The following is a 21871-nucleotide window of genomic DNA, read 5'->3' as shown; positions in this document are numbered from 1 at the left end:
TCTCAAGGAATTCACCTACCCAAAGTCCCAAACCCGACTCACTGACACGATTTTTAATTCAACGAAGCGAGATGATTTGAGTGACTCAGCTCGGATTCGGTGGCTGCTGAGACGAGATGGGAAACCTGGTTCGGAAACCATGTGAGAGTGAGAATATGGCAACTAAAAAGGGAATCCACTAGACCGTACACCGTCAGAGATTCCGTCACATTAATAAATTGGTACTAGCAATTTTTCTTTGCTGACATAATTAGAATTTAGAAGTCCAAAACCCTAGTTCGATATAAGAGGGTTTATCTTGTAGTAGCCGAAGTTGAATAACTATATTGCTCTTGCATTCTCTTCCCTACAAGTTGTACACTTCTATAGTTCACCCCTTTTAATATTCGACCATATTGCTGATCCTAATATAGAAAGAAGCCTCTTTTGATGATTCATAACCATCTGATTCAATTATTGTTTCCAATGGACTTGAAAGTCTTATTCTTATCGTGGACAACATTAATCATTAATATGTCTTTACAAATATAAGTGATTCCACAAATCCAAATTAGATCAATTGAAGGGAAATAATTCTCTTATGATCTAGATTTAGATTTCCTACATATAATTTATCATTCAAATAACTTCGAGTGATTTATATGAGGTATCAAACTATATACCTAATTAGAGCTTAATTTGGGACGGATTTGAGTGTGTCTACATTCATATCAGAACCATTTTGATTTCACTTAATTTGAGTTTGAGCCGTCTACCCAGACCTGATGAAAAAAATTAGATAACTTCTTATTGATTTGTTGAGAATGAGAAGTCTAGTCCATGGGTTATTAGAACTATAAGGCGTTCTAGTGGGATTCTCACAAATGGAAAAAAGATTGCAACAAATTGCTCTATTTGGGCCAGGTCAGATAATCCCAAGTAATTCAACATTTTTTTCTTTTATACTTGTTTGTTAATTGTTATACTATTCTATTTTCCCATTATAATAACTTTATTTTATAAAAAAATTATGTCGTATTAAAGTAGTAAAAAAAAAAAAAAAAACGATATTTTGAAAAACCTAAAAACATAATTTTCAAAGCAATATATAATTTGGTTAAAAATAAATATATGGATAGATCCGCTTTTGATTATGATAATGGGGCATCAAACCATATCCAACCCGTTTTTCATTACGGATCTACTCCAAGGGCCCAAACCCGCTAAATTCAAATCACTCAACTTCGGTTAAAATTTGACCCACTTCACACCTTATATTTTATCTATGATCTAGCCATAAAATCCACGAGAACATGAACCGCAAGAGTAAAAAGTTATATATACATATTTGCAACAACGATGAAAGTTGTAAATTAATTGTGCGATCCAATTGTAGAGTAAATTTCAAGGTGAGAATAAGATCTGTCCATCCAACAATGCAAATCTAACGGACAAAATCCATTGTTTTTTGATATGTTTTCTTATATGTTTATTGAACCTCCCCCAAGATTTCTAGTTGAACAACTATATTGAAATTGTATCATCATTTTTCATCAAAATTAATAAAATTATTGATTCTCGCTTTATGAATTCTCATACAAATAGCTAAATTTCTTTCCTATCACTTAAAATCTGGTTCCCCTTTATTTTCAAGGGTCTCTTGACCTAAGTAAGTACGCAAGGTGTCGCGTCTAGAGAGCAAAAGTTATGTAATTATTCAGCATCACAAAGTACAATATCAAAATTTAGTACATCTTTAATTTGCTTTTAAGCCAGATCTGTACCGTTGGATTTTTCAATGGTGTAGTTGAGGCTGGGGCTGTCCCTTTCAATCTTTTCTCGCAAGAAACGGAATCTTCGATCGATGACTTACAGCTACAGCCGTTAGCCCTCTCCCTTTAACGGCGTCAACCTAATCACTGTTACTCATTTTTTTTCGAAAGAGAGCTTCGGCCATCGAAGAAATCTTCTTTACATGAAAATCGAAAACTAATTTTCTCAATTTTCACTATAATTCAGGTAAAATTTTGATGAATTTTCTCACTTGTTCCTTGATCTTTCTATTTTATGGAATTTTTTCATAGGTCTTATCGGTTTTGATTTATGTCACTTTTAGCGTTTGGTTTCTGTATTTTAGGGTTTCGATTTCTTCTTCTTCTTATTCTTATCTTCTTGAACATGATCCGTTTCTTATGTTATTATTCTGAATCTGTTATTCAGAGTTGATTTAGATCCTTGTGTTCTTGTTCGCGAGTTTTGGAAATCAGATCTGGTTTAATCGCGTTTTATTTTTGTCCGATTTTTCGAGAAAGTGAATTTTCTTTTTTGTTCCTTGTTTATTTTGCTCATGAATTTTTAATAAATCATTGATTGACTGTTGAGACTTAAATGTTTTGGATTTTTTAATCTTTCGTTGTAGGCTGCAAGAATGATCGATCACTGGAGGTCGATCTTGCAGTTAGGTTTAGGGATTTTCCATAAAAATGTGTTTTTTAACAGATAAAAAAAGATTAGGCATAAATCATAGAGTCAACCAGTCGATCGCTGGTTGATAAACTATCGATTGATTGTTGAAAGTCAACTATTTGGGATTTTAAGCATCGGCTGAAGGTCAATTGTTCTGTTAGGTTTAAGGATCTGCATAAAAGTTGATTTTTTCCCCCTAAACGGATTGAAAATCTGCAAAGTTGCTATGGAGCCGTAACTTCAATTCTTGAGCCTCTTACCCATACCCATCCATTGAAGGGCCATCACTATTATTTATTTATTTATTTATTTTTGATTTTTGATGTTCTTTATGTGCCTAAGTGGATAAGAGCTTAAATTTGATGCAATCCAACAGTTATAGGCCTTTTGGTATATTGATTTAGGCTCTTAACATTTGGTGTTAGAGCAAATCCCATGTCTTGGGTTCGAATCACCGGAAAGGTTACTTGGGAGGGTCACGGGCTACGGTAAAACCTTGAGAAAAGACCCAAGAAGTGCCTGAAGGCTAGAAGAAGAAAAGCCCTGAGATGTGCCCCACCCAAAGTGAAACCTCCGTGGATGTCGGCTTCGGAGTGTGGTGGTTTGTTAGGTGCCTAAGTGGATAAGAGCTTAAATTTGACGTATTCCAACAGGTCTAGGCCTGTTGGTGTATTGGTTTTGGTTCTTAACAATGTTCAATGAACTTAATATGATCAAATGGTTGGCAAGTGTTTTGGGCTACTGCTCTATTTGATGGGAAGACCCTATTGTATGATCAAGGCTTGTTTTTGTAACACTCCAATGGAATTTCATGTCAAGAGCATATTCGAATTTTCACTATTTCTTCAATCATCTTTTCTGCTTAGGGTTTTGTATGTGAAGAATTTTCTAGTTATAAACTGAAAAAGAAAGTGTTCTCTTTGATGTTTTGTGTTGGGGTCAGGGAAGAAGAGAGACTTGTACAAAATGTCTACCAACTGCGAAGTTTGGTACGTTCTTCTGCTTGCAGCTTTTGTGGCAAAATATGCTTGACAGTGATAGCTTTATGAGTAGTGTTTGGCTTCTGCATTAAACGTTGTGTTATGGACTAGAAACAACTGTTGTTTCAAAATTTTAAGATGTGAAACAATGTGCACTTACATGTAACATGCATAGAAATGGGTTCCTTCACAGCGTGAGTTGCTATTTTAAGCATTAAGATGCATTGGACAGTATGTAATGTGCCGTTTAATGCCCTTTCCGACCTGTTGGGAATGACCAAACCAAATGCTTTTGGCTTAAATATTATTGCTTTTCCAAAGTCCTCCCCCCCCCCGCCACATGAATTCAATTATGAATGTATTCACCATGTGAAATCTATACAATTATAAAACATTTAATTTCTAATCACCTTTTTTTGGGCTGAGATGAAGATTTTTGCCATGATACTTGGGTGATTGGTAACTATTCTCTTCATACCGAGCATTAATCTTTACTTGTTTAGAGCAGATATTGAGACACATCTGGTATGGATGGTGAGCTTTTGTGATACGATGTAAGAGGCTGACTTAGTCTACTAAGGTGTGAGTAATGCGACATATTGATTATCATTTAGTGCTATTAAAGCTTGACCCTTGCACTTGAAAGAGCTTCTGCAATGTGGACTTTATACATCTCAAATATTGATTTTCTCGAGGTTCCAATTTTCAAGAATTTTAGCCTTTTGTTTATCGTACAGGCCCTTGACCCAATCTCCTTATACTGTTCGCTATCTCGAAGTGGCCAATGCATTGACCTCATACATCTCAAATATTTTAATTTTTTGTTGTATATTGATTCAAAGATATTTTAGTTTATTACCTGGATATTTGTTGTTCTAAAAGTCATTTTTGATTTTTGATGTGGATCTGGAAGAGTTTTTATTGTTGAAATTGATATGGCCAATGCTATGTTTTGACGCATGACCTTGGAGCAAATTCCTTTTTATTTTTAAATATTTACTGCATTGACTTTGCTCTTTATTAAAGCCATTTTTGGGTTAAAATTTTCAGCAATTGCTTGCTGAATTTTCATTTCCATTTTACAATTATTTTGATACACCTTTGCCTCAAGCACACAACATTTATGTGTTGTTTTGTGCCAGTTCCCTAATGGTTGATTTGCTTTAGAATAGATGCATATTTTATGACGGATGAATTTATAGTTTTTGGCACTTATGAAGAGCTTGAGATCAACCATTTTTAAAGGCACCTCTTGGGTTATTGTTGGGGGTAAAAGCCAACCTGGGTGAGGGCACTCCCTAATCAGTAGTCCTCATGGATGTTCAGCATTTTGTTTGGCTAGTCACATGAATGAGCCAGTTCTATTGGTTATGACAATCTAGACATGCTTATCTTGATTTAGGTGATATCCCGTTGATTGATGCTTCTTTCATTTTGTTTAGTGAACATAGAATACATTATCTGAAAAGAAGAGGAGGTCAAGAATACCTGCTTGTAGGGAAACTAAAAACTAAAAACAACCACTAGTATATGTGAGGTCCAGATTGAACCACATAAACTTTGAGAATGGTCCTTTCGGTTCCACTCAAGTTGGACTCGTTAGAATGACCGAGTCGAGACGTTGGTCCCTGCAAAACACCTCTTTGACGTTCAAGTCAGAAATTAGTTATGTATGTCTCTTTTTAGTGAAGAGACTTGATGCATACCTTCTTGGTATTTGTTTCTATTTACATAGCCTATTTCCCACTCTTTTCACAATTACCCCTTCGGTTAATAACTTCCTCCATGGCTTGCACTAGCTTCAGACTCTTTCAATCATTATCTTCTTTTTTTGGAACTGTTGATCTACTTGGATTGCTCTCATTGGTAGATATTTCTATGCACGTACATCACCCCTACTTTCCCAGGATTGGCTTCCGATCCTTGGGAAAGTAAACAACATTGCACTTCCAATCCTTTAATATTGACTTGAACATTTAAATTCCACCCTTTTTCGATCTTTGTGCTGATATCTACTTGAAGAAGTCTTTTGACAGCTAATGTGGGGCACAAATCAAGCCAACAGTCATGGGTTCCAATGGAAATTTTGGAATTATTTAGGTTGTAATTTGTTTGGGTCTAGAGTATTTTCTTATTTCTTTTAATTTATTGGGGTTAGTTTTAGACGAGATTATTTTATTTTTAGATGTCTTTTAATTATTTTAGAGGTCATATATTAGTTCATGCACTATTCACATTATTTTTATTTAGGTCTTATTTTGAGTGGTCAATACTTAACGTATTGGGACAATTTTTGTGCCATTTGATAGGTTATTTAGTTACTTATCCAACGAGCCCAGGATTTTGTTGTTTCGATGAGTTTTGAAAAAGTTTTGGTTAAAATACTAATGAGATGTCAATCTTACACATGATTGACTTCTGAAGGTCAAAAGAGTCAAATTTTTTATATAATTAGGACTACATAGCCTATATGTATAGTAATTGTAATTGGTTTCTATTAGTTTATGGAATAAAAAGAAATTTTGCTGTATACGTGGATAGATTTGCGGCCTATGATCCGATGTCTACTTAAGCCAACCATGTGGCCGTATGGTCACAACTGGGTTGAGGAGGAGACAAGATGGGACTTGAAACAACAAATGGTGAGTGACCAGGTGGTGGAGAGAGAGAGAGAGAGAGAGAGAGGGTTTTCTCGTGCGGTTTAATGATGGTTCCCCTATCTAAGGTTGAGTTTGTATGGAAGGACCTCTCTCTCTTCTTTGTCCAAGGCAAATTGTGCTATCCGAGGTGACGGATGGGTAAGTAGAACAAGTCACTGTTCTAGTCTGACTGACACTCTGACTCTCTTTCTATTTATTCTCAGTAGGAAGACCAACTAAGTCAACCCGAGAGTCTGCCAGAAAGGTTTGTCAGCAGTATTGACACATCTGTCGCATGAAGTAAAAGGCTCAGGTCTTACGTGTCTGTCCAACCACCACCTTTAGATTTCTTACTTAGGGGCCCACTAATCCTTGGTCTTGTAGTGCTCCCCTTTTTATGTTCAAGCTAAGTTGTACATTCCTTTGGTTTTGGTACTGCAGACATCACGAGTTGGCTAAGTCGTTGGCGTGGGAAACTAAGCTAGTGCCATGCGGGTAAGGTGTTGACGCTTCTCTGACATGGTGGCAAATAGGGCTAGCAACGATCCGAAATATATCCGATGTTCGAATTGGTCTAAATCGATCTGAAAAACATGAAAAAAATCAAATTTTTGGATTTGGATTGAAATCTTAGATCTGAAATAATTTCGGATCAGATTCGGATTTACCCCAATCCGATAAAAAAAAATCTAAATCCGAACATATTGCAATTTTTTATATTCTTAATTTCATGTAAATATATATAGATAAAACATTGTAGTAAGAAAGTAGATTTTTAAAATTTTTATATGATTTTATATTTTTTAAATTATATGAACATTGATAATTTGATAATGAGGCATGTTTTCAGATCATATCGATTTCAGATCGAGGATGAAATGAAACGGATTGGATTCGATTCACATATTCATTAATTCGTTCGGATCAGGTACATCTTTAAAAAAATTTGGATTGATATTGGAGTGGCAGTGATCCAATCCATTGCTAGCTCTAGTGGCAAAGTGAGAAGGTACCATGGCCTGTTGGCACATGGATTTTTTATTTATAAGTATAAATCTATTAATGAAGAATTAGAATACAAAGGAGGCTTACAAGGTGGTCGAGTTGACCAACCCAAAAGCCCATATCAATCTACTAAAGTCTCCCACCTGAACACAAAATCTTTAAAGAAGACACGCTTAAAATCATGGTATAATTTACGCTAAAAAAAAAAAAGTCCCAACATGTTTAGTGTCATCTCACGAAAGTTTGAGATCAGCCCTTTAAAAATTCTCCTATTCCTTTCCCATTATATTCCCCAACAAATGGCAAAATGAAGAAACCTCCACAAAATGTTCGATCTCCTCGAGAAACACGTCAAATCCCAACATTGAGAGAGAGAGAGAGAGAGAGAGAGATGGTAGTGTTTGGTAGGACCCAAGATATCCCAAATAGACCAAAGAAGTGCCTCCATAAAGTGGATGAAAACTCACAGTGTAATAAAATATGATCGACGGATTCACCATTGGCTAGACTAAGAGCACACCAATTACGCGTCACAAATCCTCGAGAGATAAGAAGATCAAGCGTGGGGAGTTTATTCAAAGTGGCAAGCCAGATGAAAAATCGAACCTTAGAACGGGCTTTTGAATCCCAAATAATAGTTGTGAAGGGAATTGGATAGGAAAGTTATTGAGCTTCTTGAGTGCCAGGGCGAATGAATTAATAGTGAAGTTTGCTCTTTTGGTACGGGTCCACTCCATGCTATCTTCTTCTATGACATTCCAATAAGCTCCTTCAAGATTGGTCATTAAATCAACAAACTCCTGGATTTCCCAATCATTGAAACCTCTCCTGAAACCCATATCCCACGCGGGCTCGTTTCCTTCAAGGTTTAGAAATTCAGTCCAAGGAAAATATTTCTTTGCCGAAAGGTAGAAGAGATGGGGGAAGAGATTATAAAGAACCATGCCCCCACACCATCTGTCATCCTAGAATCTAACCCCATCACCCTTGCCAATTCTATACTGCACCCACCTCTTGAAATCCGTTAAAATGCTCATGATACCCCTCCAAACACTACACCCATATGATGAGTTCACCTCCTTGCTCTCCCCCCAATTTAGCTTCTCTCTGTACTTGGCCTTAATGACTCTCCTCCACAAGCTTAAGTTCTCATTCTTAAATCTCTACAACCACTTTCCTAGAAGGGCTTTAGTAGTGACTTTGAATCCTCTAATTCCCAAACCGCCATTCTTTTTAGGAGCACAAACCACCTTCCACTTCACAAGATGAATCTTCTTACCACCATCCTTGTCGTGCCAGAAGAAGTCCCTAATTAATCTCTCCAATCTAATTTCAACCCCTTTTGGAAATGAGAACAACAAGTGGTAGACAGGGATGCTAGCTAAGGAGTTCTTTATCAGAGTTAATTTGCCACCCCTCGAAAGATATTATGCTTTATAAGAACTCAAGTCTCATTTCCATGCACTCAATCACCTATCGACCCTTGTATCACACCCCACACCGAACAACTTCCTCTTCCTAAAGTTGATGCTCAACCTATACATTGCTTTGAAAGAACACATAATCCCCCTGAAATATCTCACTTAGTCGTCTAATGCATTCATAAACACTAGGGTATCATCAACAAATTACAGAAATGAAATGTTAGGGGAGTCCCTCCCAATTGAGAATTCAGAAATCCAATCCAAACTTGCCGTGCTATTGAGAAAATGCCCCAAGACGTCTACTACTAAAATGAATAACAAAGGAGATAGTGGATCTCCATTGATCAGGATAAAAAAAGAGGCAAAAGTCACGCTTTTCATCACCCAATCAATCTAATTGGCCCCAATCCCCATCTTTGCATCAGATACCTCAAAAACTCCCAATTCACGTGGTAGTAAGTTTTGTGCATATCGATATTGCAAATCAAACCCGGCCTACCTGATCTCTTCTTAGAATCAATGCATTTATTAGCTATTAGAAATCCATCTAGAATCTGTCTCCCATGAACAAAAGCCCCTTGCTCAGACCCGATCAAACACTCAATTAACCTTTTCAACCGATTAGGCAGGACCTTAGCTATAATTTTATACATCGAGCCCACAAGGCTAATAGGTCTAAAATTTGTAATATCCTCTGCTTCCCGACTTTTTTAGAATCAAGGCAATAAAAGAGCTATTTAGACCATAATCCAAGTAGTTTCTTTCACCGAGATTCTTCAACATGTTCATGAAATCATCTTTCAAGGTCCCCCAACAGCGTTTATAAATGCCATAGTAAATCCATCTGGACCTGGGGCTTTGTCTCCGCTAAGTGTGGCGAGTGCTTCAACTACCTCTTGTTTTTCAAAGCTAACTACTCTCTGATTTGTGAGATTGTACCCAATTCCAAAATATCTAAAAAGCCCCACACCTTTTTTTTCTAGTCTAACGAACCCAACTCATTGAGGGTTGTTTTCTTCAACACCTCCACACGGCCAAATACTTCCACATTCCATACTTTGATATTCTCTTTCAACGCTTTGAGCTTACTTTTAAAGATAAAGCTCAGGCTTGCGCTAAACTGGAACTCATTCCACCAAGCATCAACCAAATCGTTAAACCCATCGTGGTGTAACCACATGTTTTCAAATCGAAATGGGCGTGGTGTTGGACAAGAAAATCCTGTTTGAAGAACTATTGGACAATGATCTTAGAGTAACTGAGATGCACCTGGAAAGTGATCACCCTACTCACCTGACAATAAACACCTAACCAATCTTGACAGCTTGGGCACTTCTTGCTTTTTCGACTAGGTAAAAGATCTGCCTTCCAAGGGAGGGTTCTCTAAAGAATATTGATTAATGAATCACCTGAAGACCCTCATACTCTTGGACATCTAACCATACTCGTTCCTCTCGTGTAAAAATCTGATCACATTCAAATCACCTCCAATACACCATGGTTTATCCCAATAACAAGCTACATCCCTCAGTTCATCCCATAATTGACATCTGTCAACCTCTTTATTAGGCCCATAAACCCCTGTAAATACCTATTCAAAATCCATCTAGAACCCCTTGGTACAACATAGAGACCAAAAAAAAAAAAAAAAAAAACCAAAGAATCTTCAACCCGAATTTTATCCTTATTCCACAAGGCAATAATTCCTCCAGAAACACCGATCATCGACTGACAACAACTCCTTAGCCAATGAATCATCACACTTATTCAACTTCGACTCTTGAAGAATGACTAAATAAGCCCTGCTTCCTCTAATAGCTGTCTTAACAACGGCCCTCTTCTTCTTCTTACCCAAACCACAAACATTCCACGAGAGAAGCTTAATCATTGAGAACTATTGTTAACCTTAATTTCCTACTCGAGCCCTCAATCCTTAAAGCATGCTCACTTAAACTCTAAGCCAAATTGTTTGTTCTTTTTCCTGTCTTGGTCTATGTTTCAGCACCGAAGAGTCCAAACCCAAATTACTCTTTATCCCCTGGTAGGGCCTATCCCTCCTGAACTCAAGGCCCCACCTTCCTGCAAGCATGGTTGACTTTGCAGGACTCTTAGAAGCTTAGACAACTTGATTTGGACCGTCATCTCTCTTATGGATAGATTTAGGATCAGGGTGAGTGTTCTTTGCTTCTCGTATGGATGAACTCCCATAGACATTGCTAATGTCGACATTCTATCTTGTAACCACTCCAACATCTCTTGTTCTAGATTGACTCGCATGACTTCATCCAAGGGTTCGGGCAATGAAACCTCTTTCCCAGGCCTTCGTTCCCCTGATCAGAAACCAATCGAAGCTTGAACCTCGAGGGAGGCCTTCATTCCCCCGATCAGAAAGCCAATGGCCTACATGCCCAAGTACCGAATCTGATTGGAGCTCGATTGTTTAATCACATTCGAACAAGGAGTTGTCGGACCTAGACCAACCAAACCTATTTCCTGTTAATCACAACACAAGCAGGAAAACACATGCACCAAGTTCGACGAAAGAATGGAAAAAAAGAGCCGAAAAAGGAATTCACTAACCAAGAATGATTATGGTTAAAGAACTTCAAAAGAGTCCAGATTAGATGAAAGAAAAGCAAGAGGGGGTTGACTTGACCTCAAAGAAACCAAAACATCTAGTCGAGGAATACTTACCTTGCCACCCTTGTTGGGGAGTAGTCAGGGTTGGGAGAATTTGTACATAGAGTAGAGCTTAGACGTCTCATTACCCTCACGATCAGAATCAAGTATTCCACTCTCCGACGTGAAGCCACTGGCTTGATAACTAGAATTGCCTCTCCCAGAACAACATCCCCCGCTGTGATGGCCTTTTACACAGCATCGTTGACCACTAAAAGGAAACTGCCTTTGTTCGAGTTACCCTGGGCCTGCCCTTTCTTACCCACATCTTCCTATAAACCATCTTGTTCGTCTGGTGCTTAGCAGCCACGCGACCCAAGCGTAAAATCCCTATATGAAGAAGAAATTCGTGCCAAGTTTATTTTGGGCCTCGCTTGAAAGGGCCTACAACTCTAGACCAGTCTTTTCAATCAAATGAATGGTAGCCACTGAAAAATTAGTTTTTCTCGACGATGCTTCATCAATCTCCAGCAGACCTCCTAGAGCCTCTCCAACTCTTGAAAACACATTTTCTTCCCAAAGGAAAATTGGTAAGCTGCACAACTCCACTCAAGAGGACCCACTGAACCTACACTTTAGCATTGAGTTGGACAAGGCACACCAACCTTTGAAAGTCATGACAATTGTTGATATGTAGTTGCCTAGATTGACAAATTGCCTTGAATCTGACATCAAGAACAATCTCCTTGCATACCATCTTCTTCAAAGAGTTCTCCACCGGAGACCAGGCTATAGTCGCTGACGAAAACTCATAAAGCAATTCCTCTTCCACACCCCAAAGCCTTTCTACTTGACCTTAACCAAACTCAGATTGTTGACCACCTTCGCCAACACGGAGGGACCCTTTGGAAGACCCTCTATTTTCCCTTCAGAGGAAGTGCCTGGAACAACCTTAGAGGAGTTGGCTCATAGATGAGATGCCATGTTGGCACATGTTAGTCCTTGTTGGCGTCATAGGAAGTAGATTGGCGCAGGATGCACATTTATTGATCTTAGATCCCTTGGCACACTCGTGACGTGCCTCTACACGTCCATACATCTTAGTTGGTGTCCTTGAAACTAGGGTTATCAAAGAATAGTCGAAAATTCAAATCCGATTCGAATTCAAATTCAAAAAATCGGATATTATCCAAAATTTTCGGATATCGGATTTGAATTCGGATAGTTTTATATATTCGAATCCTTATCGGATACGGATTCATATATTAATTTTTCGAATCTGATAATATCTGATTCGAAATAATATATAATATAATTTTTTTTATTTGATTTATTTTTTATATAAATAATATAATATATATTATTTTATTTGATTTATTTATTATAGACATAATATAATATATGATGGGTTTTTTAAATTATAAAAAATCAATTGGATAAGGAAGAATTATGTTTTTTTTAATATACAAATTATTCGAATTCTAATTGGATATTATCCGATATCCGATAGGATAATCGGATTCGAATTTGGATAGAGTCTTAGAACATCCATCGGATTCGAATTCGAATTCGGATATCAGATAAACATTTCGGATTCGGATATTGCTATATCTGAACCAATAAGTATCTGTTGACAGCCCTACTTGAAACCTGTGTTAGTGCAAGTGCAAACTTCTATCAACATCTTTTCTATAAATTTATACACATGTAAAGATGATGAATTTTTGTTATAAAAACATTAACTCATATCTTTACTATAACAAATTGTAATTATATTGTTGATGCTTTTGTAGATAACGTGTTTTGTTTTTGAAAGGGAAAAAGCTTTGCAATGATTCGTAGAAGATATTTTCTTATGTTTTGTGATGGTAAAGACTTGCATGTAAAGAAGATGTAATTCTACAATCACTCAATGTCCTTTTTTTTCTCATCCGGTTCTTGAGAATCAACATCGTCAGTTCTTGGTGGTCCTGGTCCACTTTATTTTAGAATCATAATGGACAAGAATCATAATTGAAATTTAGACAATATAATGGTTCCTATTCTAGGTACCTTAGGAACCGATTCGGGACATTGACTCCCTCGACTGTGGAGAAGCATTCAAAATATTAATGTTATCATTAACGAAGTGAAGATCTGACACCTTCGGGCTAAAGTGAACCTCAAAACCTGGAATGTTACTTGAGTACACCACCCTCGTCATTCTACCAAGGACCTTTGCAACCCTATGGGACATAAATAGAGATAATGGAACTTCCTTTTTACGACCTCTCTAGAGCTAAAAAAAATCTTGTTAGGCTCCCATTCGCAAAGATAGAAAAGGACAAAGATGACATTTACTTCATGATCCAAAGGATCCATCTAGATCAAAACCATCCTCATCACATACTTCAGAAGGTTTCAACTCATTTGATCATGGGCTTTCTCCAAGTCAACTTTGCATAATAAATCTGGTTTTCTGGTTAAGGTCCTGGAATGAATGCATTAGTTGGCAATCGATACTCCATTTAGGATTTGTCTCCCTTTTAAGAAAAGCTCCTTGCTCTGTCTTCTAAACTTCATCACCAAAGGCTTCAAGATTATCTTACATGTGGTCTCAATCGAGCTAATTGGATGAAGATTAGAAATATCTTCAATTTCAAGTTTCTTGGGGTTGAAAGGATTTTCAAGACATTGTTGCTATCTCTGGATTGTTGGACCTTGTGAAGGAACTTCCTCTCATAGGGATATCCATCAAGAGATGATGATCCACGACGGAACCAGATTCCTTCATTTTCTTGGTTAACTAAGTTCCACCTCTGTCTTCAAAGATGAAACGAGAAGGCCTCACCATATGGCCATGTCATCTAACTCCACCCAAAATCAATCTCTCTCTGCCTATAAGTGGACCATAAATGCTAGAGATCCAATCAAAAGTCTTGTTGACACAATTGCACTTCAACACAAATCGAAAAAAGCCCGTATAAGATAATCCTCATGCACTTTTTGTCACAAATCACTAAAATGTGTCCCACCGATAACCTGAAGAAAAGTCCTAGCTTTAACTTTGATGTTTTTTTTTAAATAGTGTCTGCGATAAATCTCTTATTAAGATACCCTAACTTGATTTCTTGGAGAGAGACCCTATGAGGATTATAAGCATTATTTATGATGACCATCTGTTTTATTTTAGTTGTCTGCATAGTATTAAATTTCAGTTTCAGCTATTTCGTTAGACTAGGAATATGAATATTTCGATCATTGTACATAAATCTCACAGTTCGACAACAAAAACAACCATGTACATGGAATTGAGAATAATAGTGTTACATTAATTACATGCGAATTACTATGCAAAATACTTGCTCTTAATAGCAAACTATTAAGCACTACATCCAACGTTATGTATATTTAAATATGTATGAATGTGTTGCTAATGCATTCAGCTAATTATAGCATGACTATTGAATGTGCGTGCGAATGTGCTTAGGATGCATCAAAATAAAATGATGCATTGATAACCAACTATCATAGTTCACTTATATTTATATCGAAATATTTCCACCGAAGTCTTGCTTTTTTTAAAGTAAAATTTGATTATTTCGGTCAAAATTTACTTTTCACTGAAATGTCATGCTTTTCACCTAAATATATACAAGAAGAAATTGTCTGTTAAATTTCCTGTTGAGCCTTGTGGAAATGGAAATATTTTGGTATATTTTGTTGAAATATGTCAATTTAATACTGGGGTTGTTTGTGCGAATGAAGTATGATGAATATCTTCTAGTGAGATCCATCAAACCCCTGCATGTGGCATCTGTCCTGATTGTCTTAATGTAGTTTCTGGCCATTATCTCAGATACTAACTTTACTATGTTAGAAAATTGTTTCAAATGTTATTTTTTTATGGTGTTTGTTACCCTATTTGACTGCTAACTTTTTCAGGAGGGCTTGCGCATTTATCTTCCTTGGCATGACTTCTGTAAGACATCTAAAATAGGAGTTGTATATAAGCCTAATACTTAGACTTTGTGGAGTCAAATTTGTGGTAGGAATTGATTTAGCAGATAAAAATGGAAGTGAAGAGCGCACAGGTATTGGATAATGGCCGAACAATTGTGGTTGATCTGAAGAGGAAGCGGGCAACTCAATGTGCGGCATATTTTTCTGGAGCTGCTAGACGGTCCGAGCTTAACTCACTGCCTAAAAAGATTTGCAAGCGGATGAGATCTGATGGATGCAAAACCAGCCGCGGGTCTCATTTCAAGAAATCTTTGCTAAGGAACTATTCAAATTTTATGAAGAGTGGGTTGCCTCAACGTATGTTGTTTTATCAAGATGGAAATTGGACTGATTTTCCAGAGGGTTTCATTGATTTGGTTAGAGAAGATTTTAGGATGAAGAAGGCAGCCATCGAAGTGAAGGTCATGGGTCGCCTTTCACTACTGGACTTACTCGACATGATTCAAATTGATCTGAAGACAGGTTTTCATCAACCAATCGCTTGGATTGATGAATCTGGTAAGTGTTTCTTTCCGCAATTGTACTCCAATGATGATGAATTACATGAGTGCTTTCAATCTGGGGTGGGGAAAAATCGGGCACTTTTAAATTCAGAACTAAATGGGTCTCAGGAAATTAAATTGCATATGGAAATTGAAATAACCGTGGATGATACCTCAAAGTTTGAAGAATGTAGTGAAGAGTCGAATATTCATGGTAAGCGGCTTAAAATTGAAAATAAATCTGCTGGCAAGCATTACGAGCTGGAACAAGAAGCCAGTAGTGTTCTAAAGCCAGATGTTGAAATCAAGGATGTTGGAGAAAATGGGCAGCTGATTGCAATATCTCCTTCACAAAAACCTATATTTGAGCCTATGCATGGGAAATTGGACTCCGATGCTGTGCAACACTTATTTCTTATGGGTATGGGTTCATCCTTTTGTGCAAAGAATATACTCAAGATTAGTTGCAGCTCTAGTTATTTGGCACAAGCTCGGTTGGAGCTCTTCCAAAAGCAAGTTGAGATTACCAAACGATATCATGGCAACTCTAACGTTCGATATGCTTGGCTAGCTTCTTCTGAGGATGCAGTATCTAGGATATTGATGTACGGGCTAGGGCTCGATGGACTGCACAAAACTAGGCCTTTATATGGCACTGGTGTTCATCTTACATCAGTTAACTGCTCCCATATAAGGTGCACATTCTCTTTTGCAGTTTACAATATCCTACCTTATGAAAGTTACCCATATCCCTATTGCGATGGTCTTTGTAGTTATTATACCATTAGAAAATACTCTAAATTCCATCAAGTAGATGTCAATGGAATTTAATAATGGCATAACAGAACAGATGGTGACCTCCATTCTGTAGTTCTCTGATAGGAGATCAAATGTCATCATTGAAGAGATGCCAATGGATAGTGGTATCTTGTTGGGTTGATGCGGGACCTGTTTATTGTGATTCTTATTTGTTGCTTTCTTTTGGTGATAATATGATTTCGGCTAAGTATTCACTTTCTGTTTTCCTTCTACAGTGTGAGCAATTGTGATGTTGACGAAAATGGTGTACAACATATGGTGTTGTGCCGTGTTATAATGGGAAACATGGAACTGGTTCATCCTGGATCTGAGCAGTTTCATCCCAGTAGCGAAAACTTTGATAGTGGGGTAGATGATCTGCAAAATCCAAAGCATTATATAATATGGAATAGGAATATGAACACTCACATCTATCCGGAATATGTTGTCAGTTTCAGGATGCCTCCAAATGACAAAGGTGATGTCTTTGCAGTTTTACTGTTTGTTTGATGATGGAATGTATAATTCTTTGTAGGAGCCGTTAACCGAACTAACTCAGTGTGTGCCCTGGTCAATTAGCTGGTGGGCCTTGTCTACTGCTTAGGGTGTAGGACTATCATTTCTGTTCTCTTTGTTTGGTTTCAATATTATGCTATTTCATTCATTCATGTTTAGATTTTGATTTGTAGAACTAATGTTTGTTAATGTTCCTACAGGGTATCTGGTTGGGAATGAGAACAAATTTGACGTATCTGGGGTTACGCATTCTGCTTGTTGTCATGGAAAATTGCTTCCTGATTGTTCTCCTGTTGAATCAGTAATCTCTCTATTAATAAAAAGCTGGCTAAATATTTTTTTTGGTTGTTTCTTCTTGATAAAAATGAATTAGTGATTTTTTTTTTCTTGTAAAAGGGGATTAGACGATCCAGATACACCGGAGGCTCCCCATCTTGTGTGGTATTAAAGGTCCACATTCTGGGATATTAAGATGTGATGTCCTGTCAATCCCACTAGGTTTTTGGCCAAATGTTGGTCTTATTCCGTAATTGTGATCTGTCAATCTATTGTGTTCTTTTGAATGGGCCATATGATAACAGGAGGATGATAATGCCACGAACCTGAGATCATTGAATTGTTTAATGACTCCACACTCTCAAAACTGCCTTGTGACACTTTTTTTTAATAATAAGTATAAAGCTTTTATTAAAAAAGAAAGAGGCCCTAAAACAAGGAAGACACTGTTTTGGCTTACTGATCCCATAGATTGACCATCCTCTTGGACTTGCACACCATAATTCTACTTGATAGGTAACTTCTAGCTGTTGGACTCGAGCATTTTTCCTTCTCTAGCCTGGTCTGTGGATAAATTTTTAGGTTGAGTCATGATGAAAAATGCTTAAATCCAACGGCTAAAAAACCATAGGTAAGGCTGGGGTATTGGCCCACCCCAGGATGGGCCAAACCTTGTGGGGTCAACTAGCACTAAATGTGTGTGCCACATGGCATTTTTGGTGGTGGGGTCATTGAAGGTGACGGCAAGGCGGCTGGGGATCAGATACTTGGAACAGGGGCTCAGATCGATATATTGGATGTCTGAGAGTGGACATCATTCTTGACAAATTTCGAGTGGGTTTTCTCAAATGTATGAGTGCAGCAAGCCAGGGAGCACCCTCTGTATACGGAAGGGTGGAGACCCCACATGATTTGGTTGGAGAATATGATGTGGGTTCACCCTACCATGTATATATGTGGCTCATTGACTGGTGACACTTTCCACACGTGGGGTCAATGGGCTAAGGTGCAGGTTCACCAGAGGGTGGGGCAAGCATTGTTGGGACCCGAAGAGTGTGCCACATGGCATCGTATGGGTGGTAGGTCATTGAATTTGAGTCCATGTCAATAAATTGGATGCTTGGGATCACTCATGACAAATTGGGAGTGTGGGTTTTTCTTGAGTTCTTTGAGTGTTGCTAATTAAGGAAAACCATCTATTCATGGAAAAGTGGGCGCCACATGGTTTGGCTGGGTTGTGGCATTGTTAAGGGAGGGAAATTATTTTGTGTTTTTGGCATGGGTATTCATTCCTGCATGTAAAATATTTCCTTCACTGTATCTTTACCTATTTTAAAGAGGCGATTCTTTTATTTTATTGTTTTTGTTTCGGGAATTCTTATTATTATTTAACAAATATGGCCTTCTGTTTCTTAGGTGGGAGATTATCATCCGGCTCGACTTTCTGTGAAGATACCTCAGGGAAAGGACTTGGCCCTTGATGCAACAAGTGCTCCAAAGCCTCCTAAATCACCTTGGATGCCTTTTCCCATGTTGTTTGCTGCTATCGCTGATAAAGTACCTCCTAACGATATGAAGTTAGTGCATCTTCATTATGACCAATTTAGGGTACGTTTTGCAACAAAGCTGCAATTACCCCGCCCCCCTCCCCCCCCCCCACCCCACCACACACACACACACTCACACACAGAAAACCTATCCTCTATTGCTCTAGGATCGTCTGATATTTGTTATGTTCTCTATTTGAATATTTAATCAGGGGAAAAAGATAAGTCGGGATGATCTTGTTCGAAAGTTGAGAGGGATAATTGGGGATGATCTTTTGAGGTCTACGATAATCCGCCTTCAGGGCAGGGTAAGTTGCATGTGATTCTACTTTATGTAGATTATCTTTCTTCAGTGGTTTGGGGTTATCAATGAATGGCTAAGGGCTCCTTATATTTATAGATCTTTTGCTTACATGTCTTTTGGTGTAAACATGGCATTTTTAGCCACATCTGGGTTCAAAATCCACCTTCACTGCTTTGACTAGAGAAAAAAGGCTCAATCAAGTCTTGAGTACTGAAGGTTTTAAGGTGGTAATTGCCAGACATGGAAAAGCGCAAAACATGGCATAAGTAATCATTTCACTCTCCTCATTCTGTTGCAATGCATCACCTCCTTAGAGGAGTTGCCAAATGTTTGTGAATGGACGAGGTCATATGGGGAAGGCCAGCGACGTGTGAGGGAAGGATTGGCTGAATACGTCTTGTGTAGTGGTTGAGACCGATCCGGTTCCCCACTTAAACCAGCTAGATAGCCTTAGTTGTGCCGTTGTGCCAACTGTGAAAGGTTGAGGAGAAATGCCAAGGTTGAAGATGAGGTAAGGGAGGAGAAAAGTACAAGTGAGTTTGGGAGGAAGAGGGAAATCTCTTGACTCCTCAAGGGTCGGAAGTTATGGCCCTTTTCCTTGTTTAGGAAAAAACAAAGAAACCTTCTGTTGGCGTTCTCCTTAGCTGGCACTTATCGCCTAATTGGACATCGGATGGCGGTGTGAAGGATTTCAGATATCAGTAATATCTCTGTTGCTTTTGATGGTGATCTGGGCAAGGCCTCACCTTTGATATGGTCGAAACAAAGCAATGACTTCTGTGGGTTAACTCCTTTGTGCCGTCCAAACCTTAAGACTTCCCCCCTGCTTTTGCACAGTGAGCTGCGGCCTACTCAAGATACTTTACAGTATGGCTAAGTGTCCGGTCACAGGTCATAAACCTCCTACTGAAACCTTAGTGACTGATGTTTTCCACTCGTGAAAAATTGGTTTCAATTTGTAATTGCAGTAAGATCTAAAGTGAATTCTTTCTTCTTTTTTTCCTGATAGGTTTAAGTGTGAAGGTGGGGTTCTATCATTGCAGAAATTTTATCACTGTATAATCAACTGATCCCCCATCTATCCTCCCGAGGAGAAGTTTGGTGTCAAACTCCGGTTCGAACAGGAGTAGTACGCCATGCTAATGTGCCTTGGATGATCCCCATCTCCGGGTCTGGCACTGATGAGCACATTGAACTATCCATGTGGCTGAAAGCCCTCACAGCCAAGGCACAACGACATGGTTATCAGGGGCTCACTCTACCACTGAGCTAATAGCCCGTCACGCTGGCCTCCCACTGGGGGCCCACTACGCCAAAAGCGAGAGAAACCCCATCTTTCTCCTTCCTTTTTGCATGCCCATGTCACCCCACAGACTTGGGGACGTAAAAAAGGGGATCCTATCAACTTGTTCCGACCTAGGATAATAAGCTCATGAGCTTGGTCTTACTTCACCATCGAGAAACGAAAGAAGACTTCCATCTCCAAGCTTAGCTCAGACGTAGCTCGCTTCTTTTTGGGTGTGAAGCAGTGTCAAACCAAAATACCCAACAAGCATTAGCTCTCCCTGAAAAGGAGGTGATCCAGCCGCACCTTCCAGTACGGCTACCCTGTTTTGACTTAGAGTGGAAAATAAGGTAGTGAGGGTCGCATCCTGCAGTCAGATTCTTTATGCCCTTTATGGTTTCGTGTGTGACAATATTCATGTGGTTTTTTCTTCTGAAAGATGGATTAATCTTGGGATATGCCAGCAGAACACTGATAAATCATCGAATGCCTGTACCAATGAATCATCTATGGTCCAAACTGTGTGGCAATTATGCTATTTTATAAAGTTCGATAGTGGGTCTATAGGACTCAAAACTGAATTTTCCTTTATTTCACAACTTTTTATTAGAGGAGCCCCCAAACTTGCCCCATAGCTTGTGACTTTCTTTCTTTGTATTTGCAGATTCCTTCCAAACCTAGCTGTGAATCAGGAATGCTGAAACAGGAGGAAGAAACTTTGGACTAGTTTGTATGTTGGCAGAGCAAATCTCCTTGCTTATGGTAGTGTGTCTGTCTACTATATGACTATTGTCGGTCTTTTTTGCTGCTGCTTTTGTGTGATCTTATCTTATAGGTAATGCGTCGACATGAAGATGTGAATATTGTTCAGTACTCTTGCATTTAGCTGCCAGATTGTAGGATGATGGTATTTGCTATTAGTTTTTATATGTTATTAAGTGACATTATCTTCTGCTCAGAACTATCAGTTTATCTATTTCTACTATTTCAGAAATGCTTACTCTTCTTTTGATTGTATGTCTGGCATACACGGAAGTTGTTGGTTGAATGGAGTTGATCATACATTAGTGCACTGGCTCATCAACTTGGTCAATCCTCCATGAAGTTTTAGTCGCTCAAGTATGGGTTTCTGATTCATGAGCACATTCTTTGGTGGTCAAACTTGAACTCTTTTATGGTGAAAGCACGCTGACGGAGATAGAAGGTGTTCTAAAAGAGTGAGAAGAAGACCCCCCAAAGAAAATGGATGGTGAAAAACATGCATGAACAAAAATTCAAAACAAAAGATGTGAATTTGGACAGAGTGGAATGGACTAATAGTTCCATTTGGTTGACCCAAATCTGTGGGGCTAAGGCTGAGGATGATGATGGTTACTTGATTTCTTTTATCAGCAACAATTACTGCATGATTGGGTGCCTATTGTTTGCTTCTAATGTATTCAGAGTGTGACCAACCGATTTCGAATGATTTTATGATACCCATCTTAGCTTCTTCAATGACCCACATATCATGCGTGTCCGATTTTTCCATGGAAGAAAGGAGTTTACT

At 38.3% G+C, this 21871-nt stretch overlaps 1 protein-coding gene across 5 annotated transcripts; it reads left to right on the top strand.

Annotated features, from left to right (window-relative positions):
• The first annotated feature begins 1791 nt into the window (after window positions 1-1791).
• Window positions 1792-21283, top strand: LOC147408318 (inactive poly [ADP-ribose] polymerase RCD1-like). Of its 5 annotated transcripts, XR_015177056.1 has the most exons (11): window positions 1792-1998; window positions 3389-3434; window positions 6915-6992; window positions 15037-16291; window positions 16631-16872; window positions 17111-17211; window positions 18603-18794; window positions 18946-19041; window positions 19178-19928; window positions 20047-20672; window positions 20987-21283. XR_015177056.1 is itself a non-coding variant. In XM_086437266.1 (8 exons), the coding sequence occupies exons 3-8, from the start codon at window positions 15165-15167 to the stop codon at window positions 21047-21049; spliced, it is 1821 nt and encodes a 606-aa protein (XP_086293392.1). In that variant the 5' UTR covers window positions 1794-1998; window positions 3389-3434; window positions 15037-15164; the 3' UTR covers window positions 21050-21283. The 5 variants fall into 5 exon arrangements, 1 of the variants encoding a protein (XP_086293392.1); XR_015177055.1 differs by lacking the exon at window positions 6915-6992; XR_015177057.1 differs by lacking the exons at window positions 3389-3434; window positions 6915-6992.
• Window positions 21284-21871: the final 588 nt, after the last annotated feature.

The sequence above is a fragment of the Akebia trifoliata genome, chromosome 3 (genome assembly GCF_017979445.1).
Source record: "Akebia trifoliata isolate Shusen 1 chromosome 3, ASM1797944v1, whole genome shotgun sequence".
Taxonomy (NCBI): Eukaryota; Viridiplantae; Streptophyta; class Magnoliopsida; order Ranunculales; family Lardizabalaceae; genus Akebia; species Akebia trifoliata.
The sequence above is the reverse complement of the archived record's forward strand: the minus strand, read 5'-3'. Positions and strand labels throughout refer to the sequence as shown.

Excerpts from the sequence above, each read along its gene's own strand:
- LOC147408318 (XM_086437266.1), top strand. The coding sequence starts at position 15,165 with ATGGAAGTGAAGAGCGCACAGGTATTGGATAATGGCCGAACAATTGTG. Across the intron at positions 16,873-17,110 it reads GATGCCTCCAAATGACAAAG|GGTATCTGGTTGGGAATGAG; the intron begins GTGATGTCTTTG and ends ATGTTCCTACAG. Across the intron at positions 17,212-18,602 it reads ATTGTTCTCCTGTTGAATCA|GTGGGAGATTATCATCCGGC; the intron begins GTAATCTCTCTA and ends TCTGTTTCTTAG.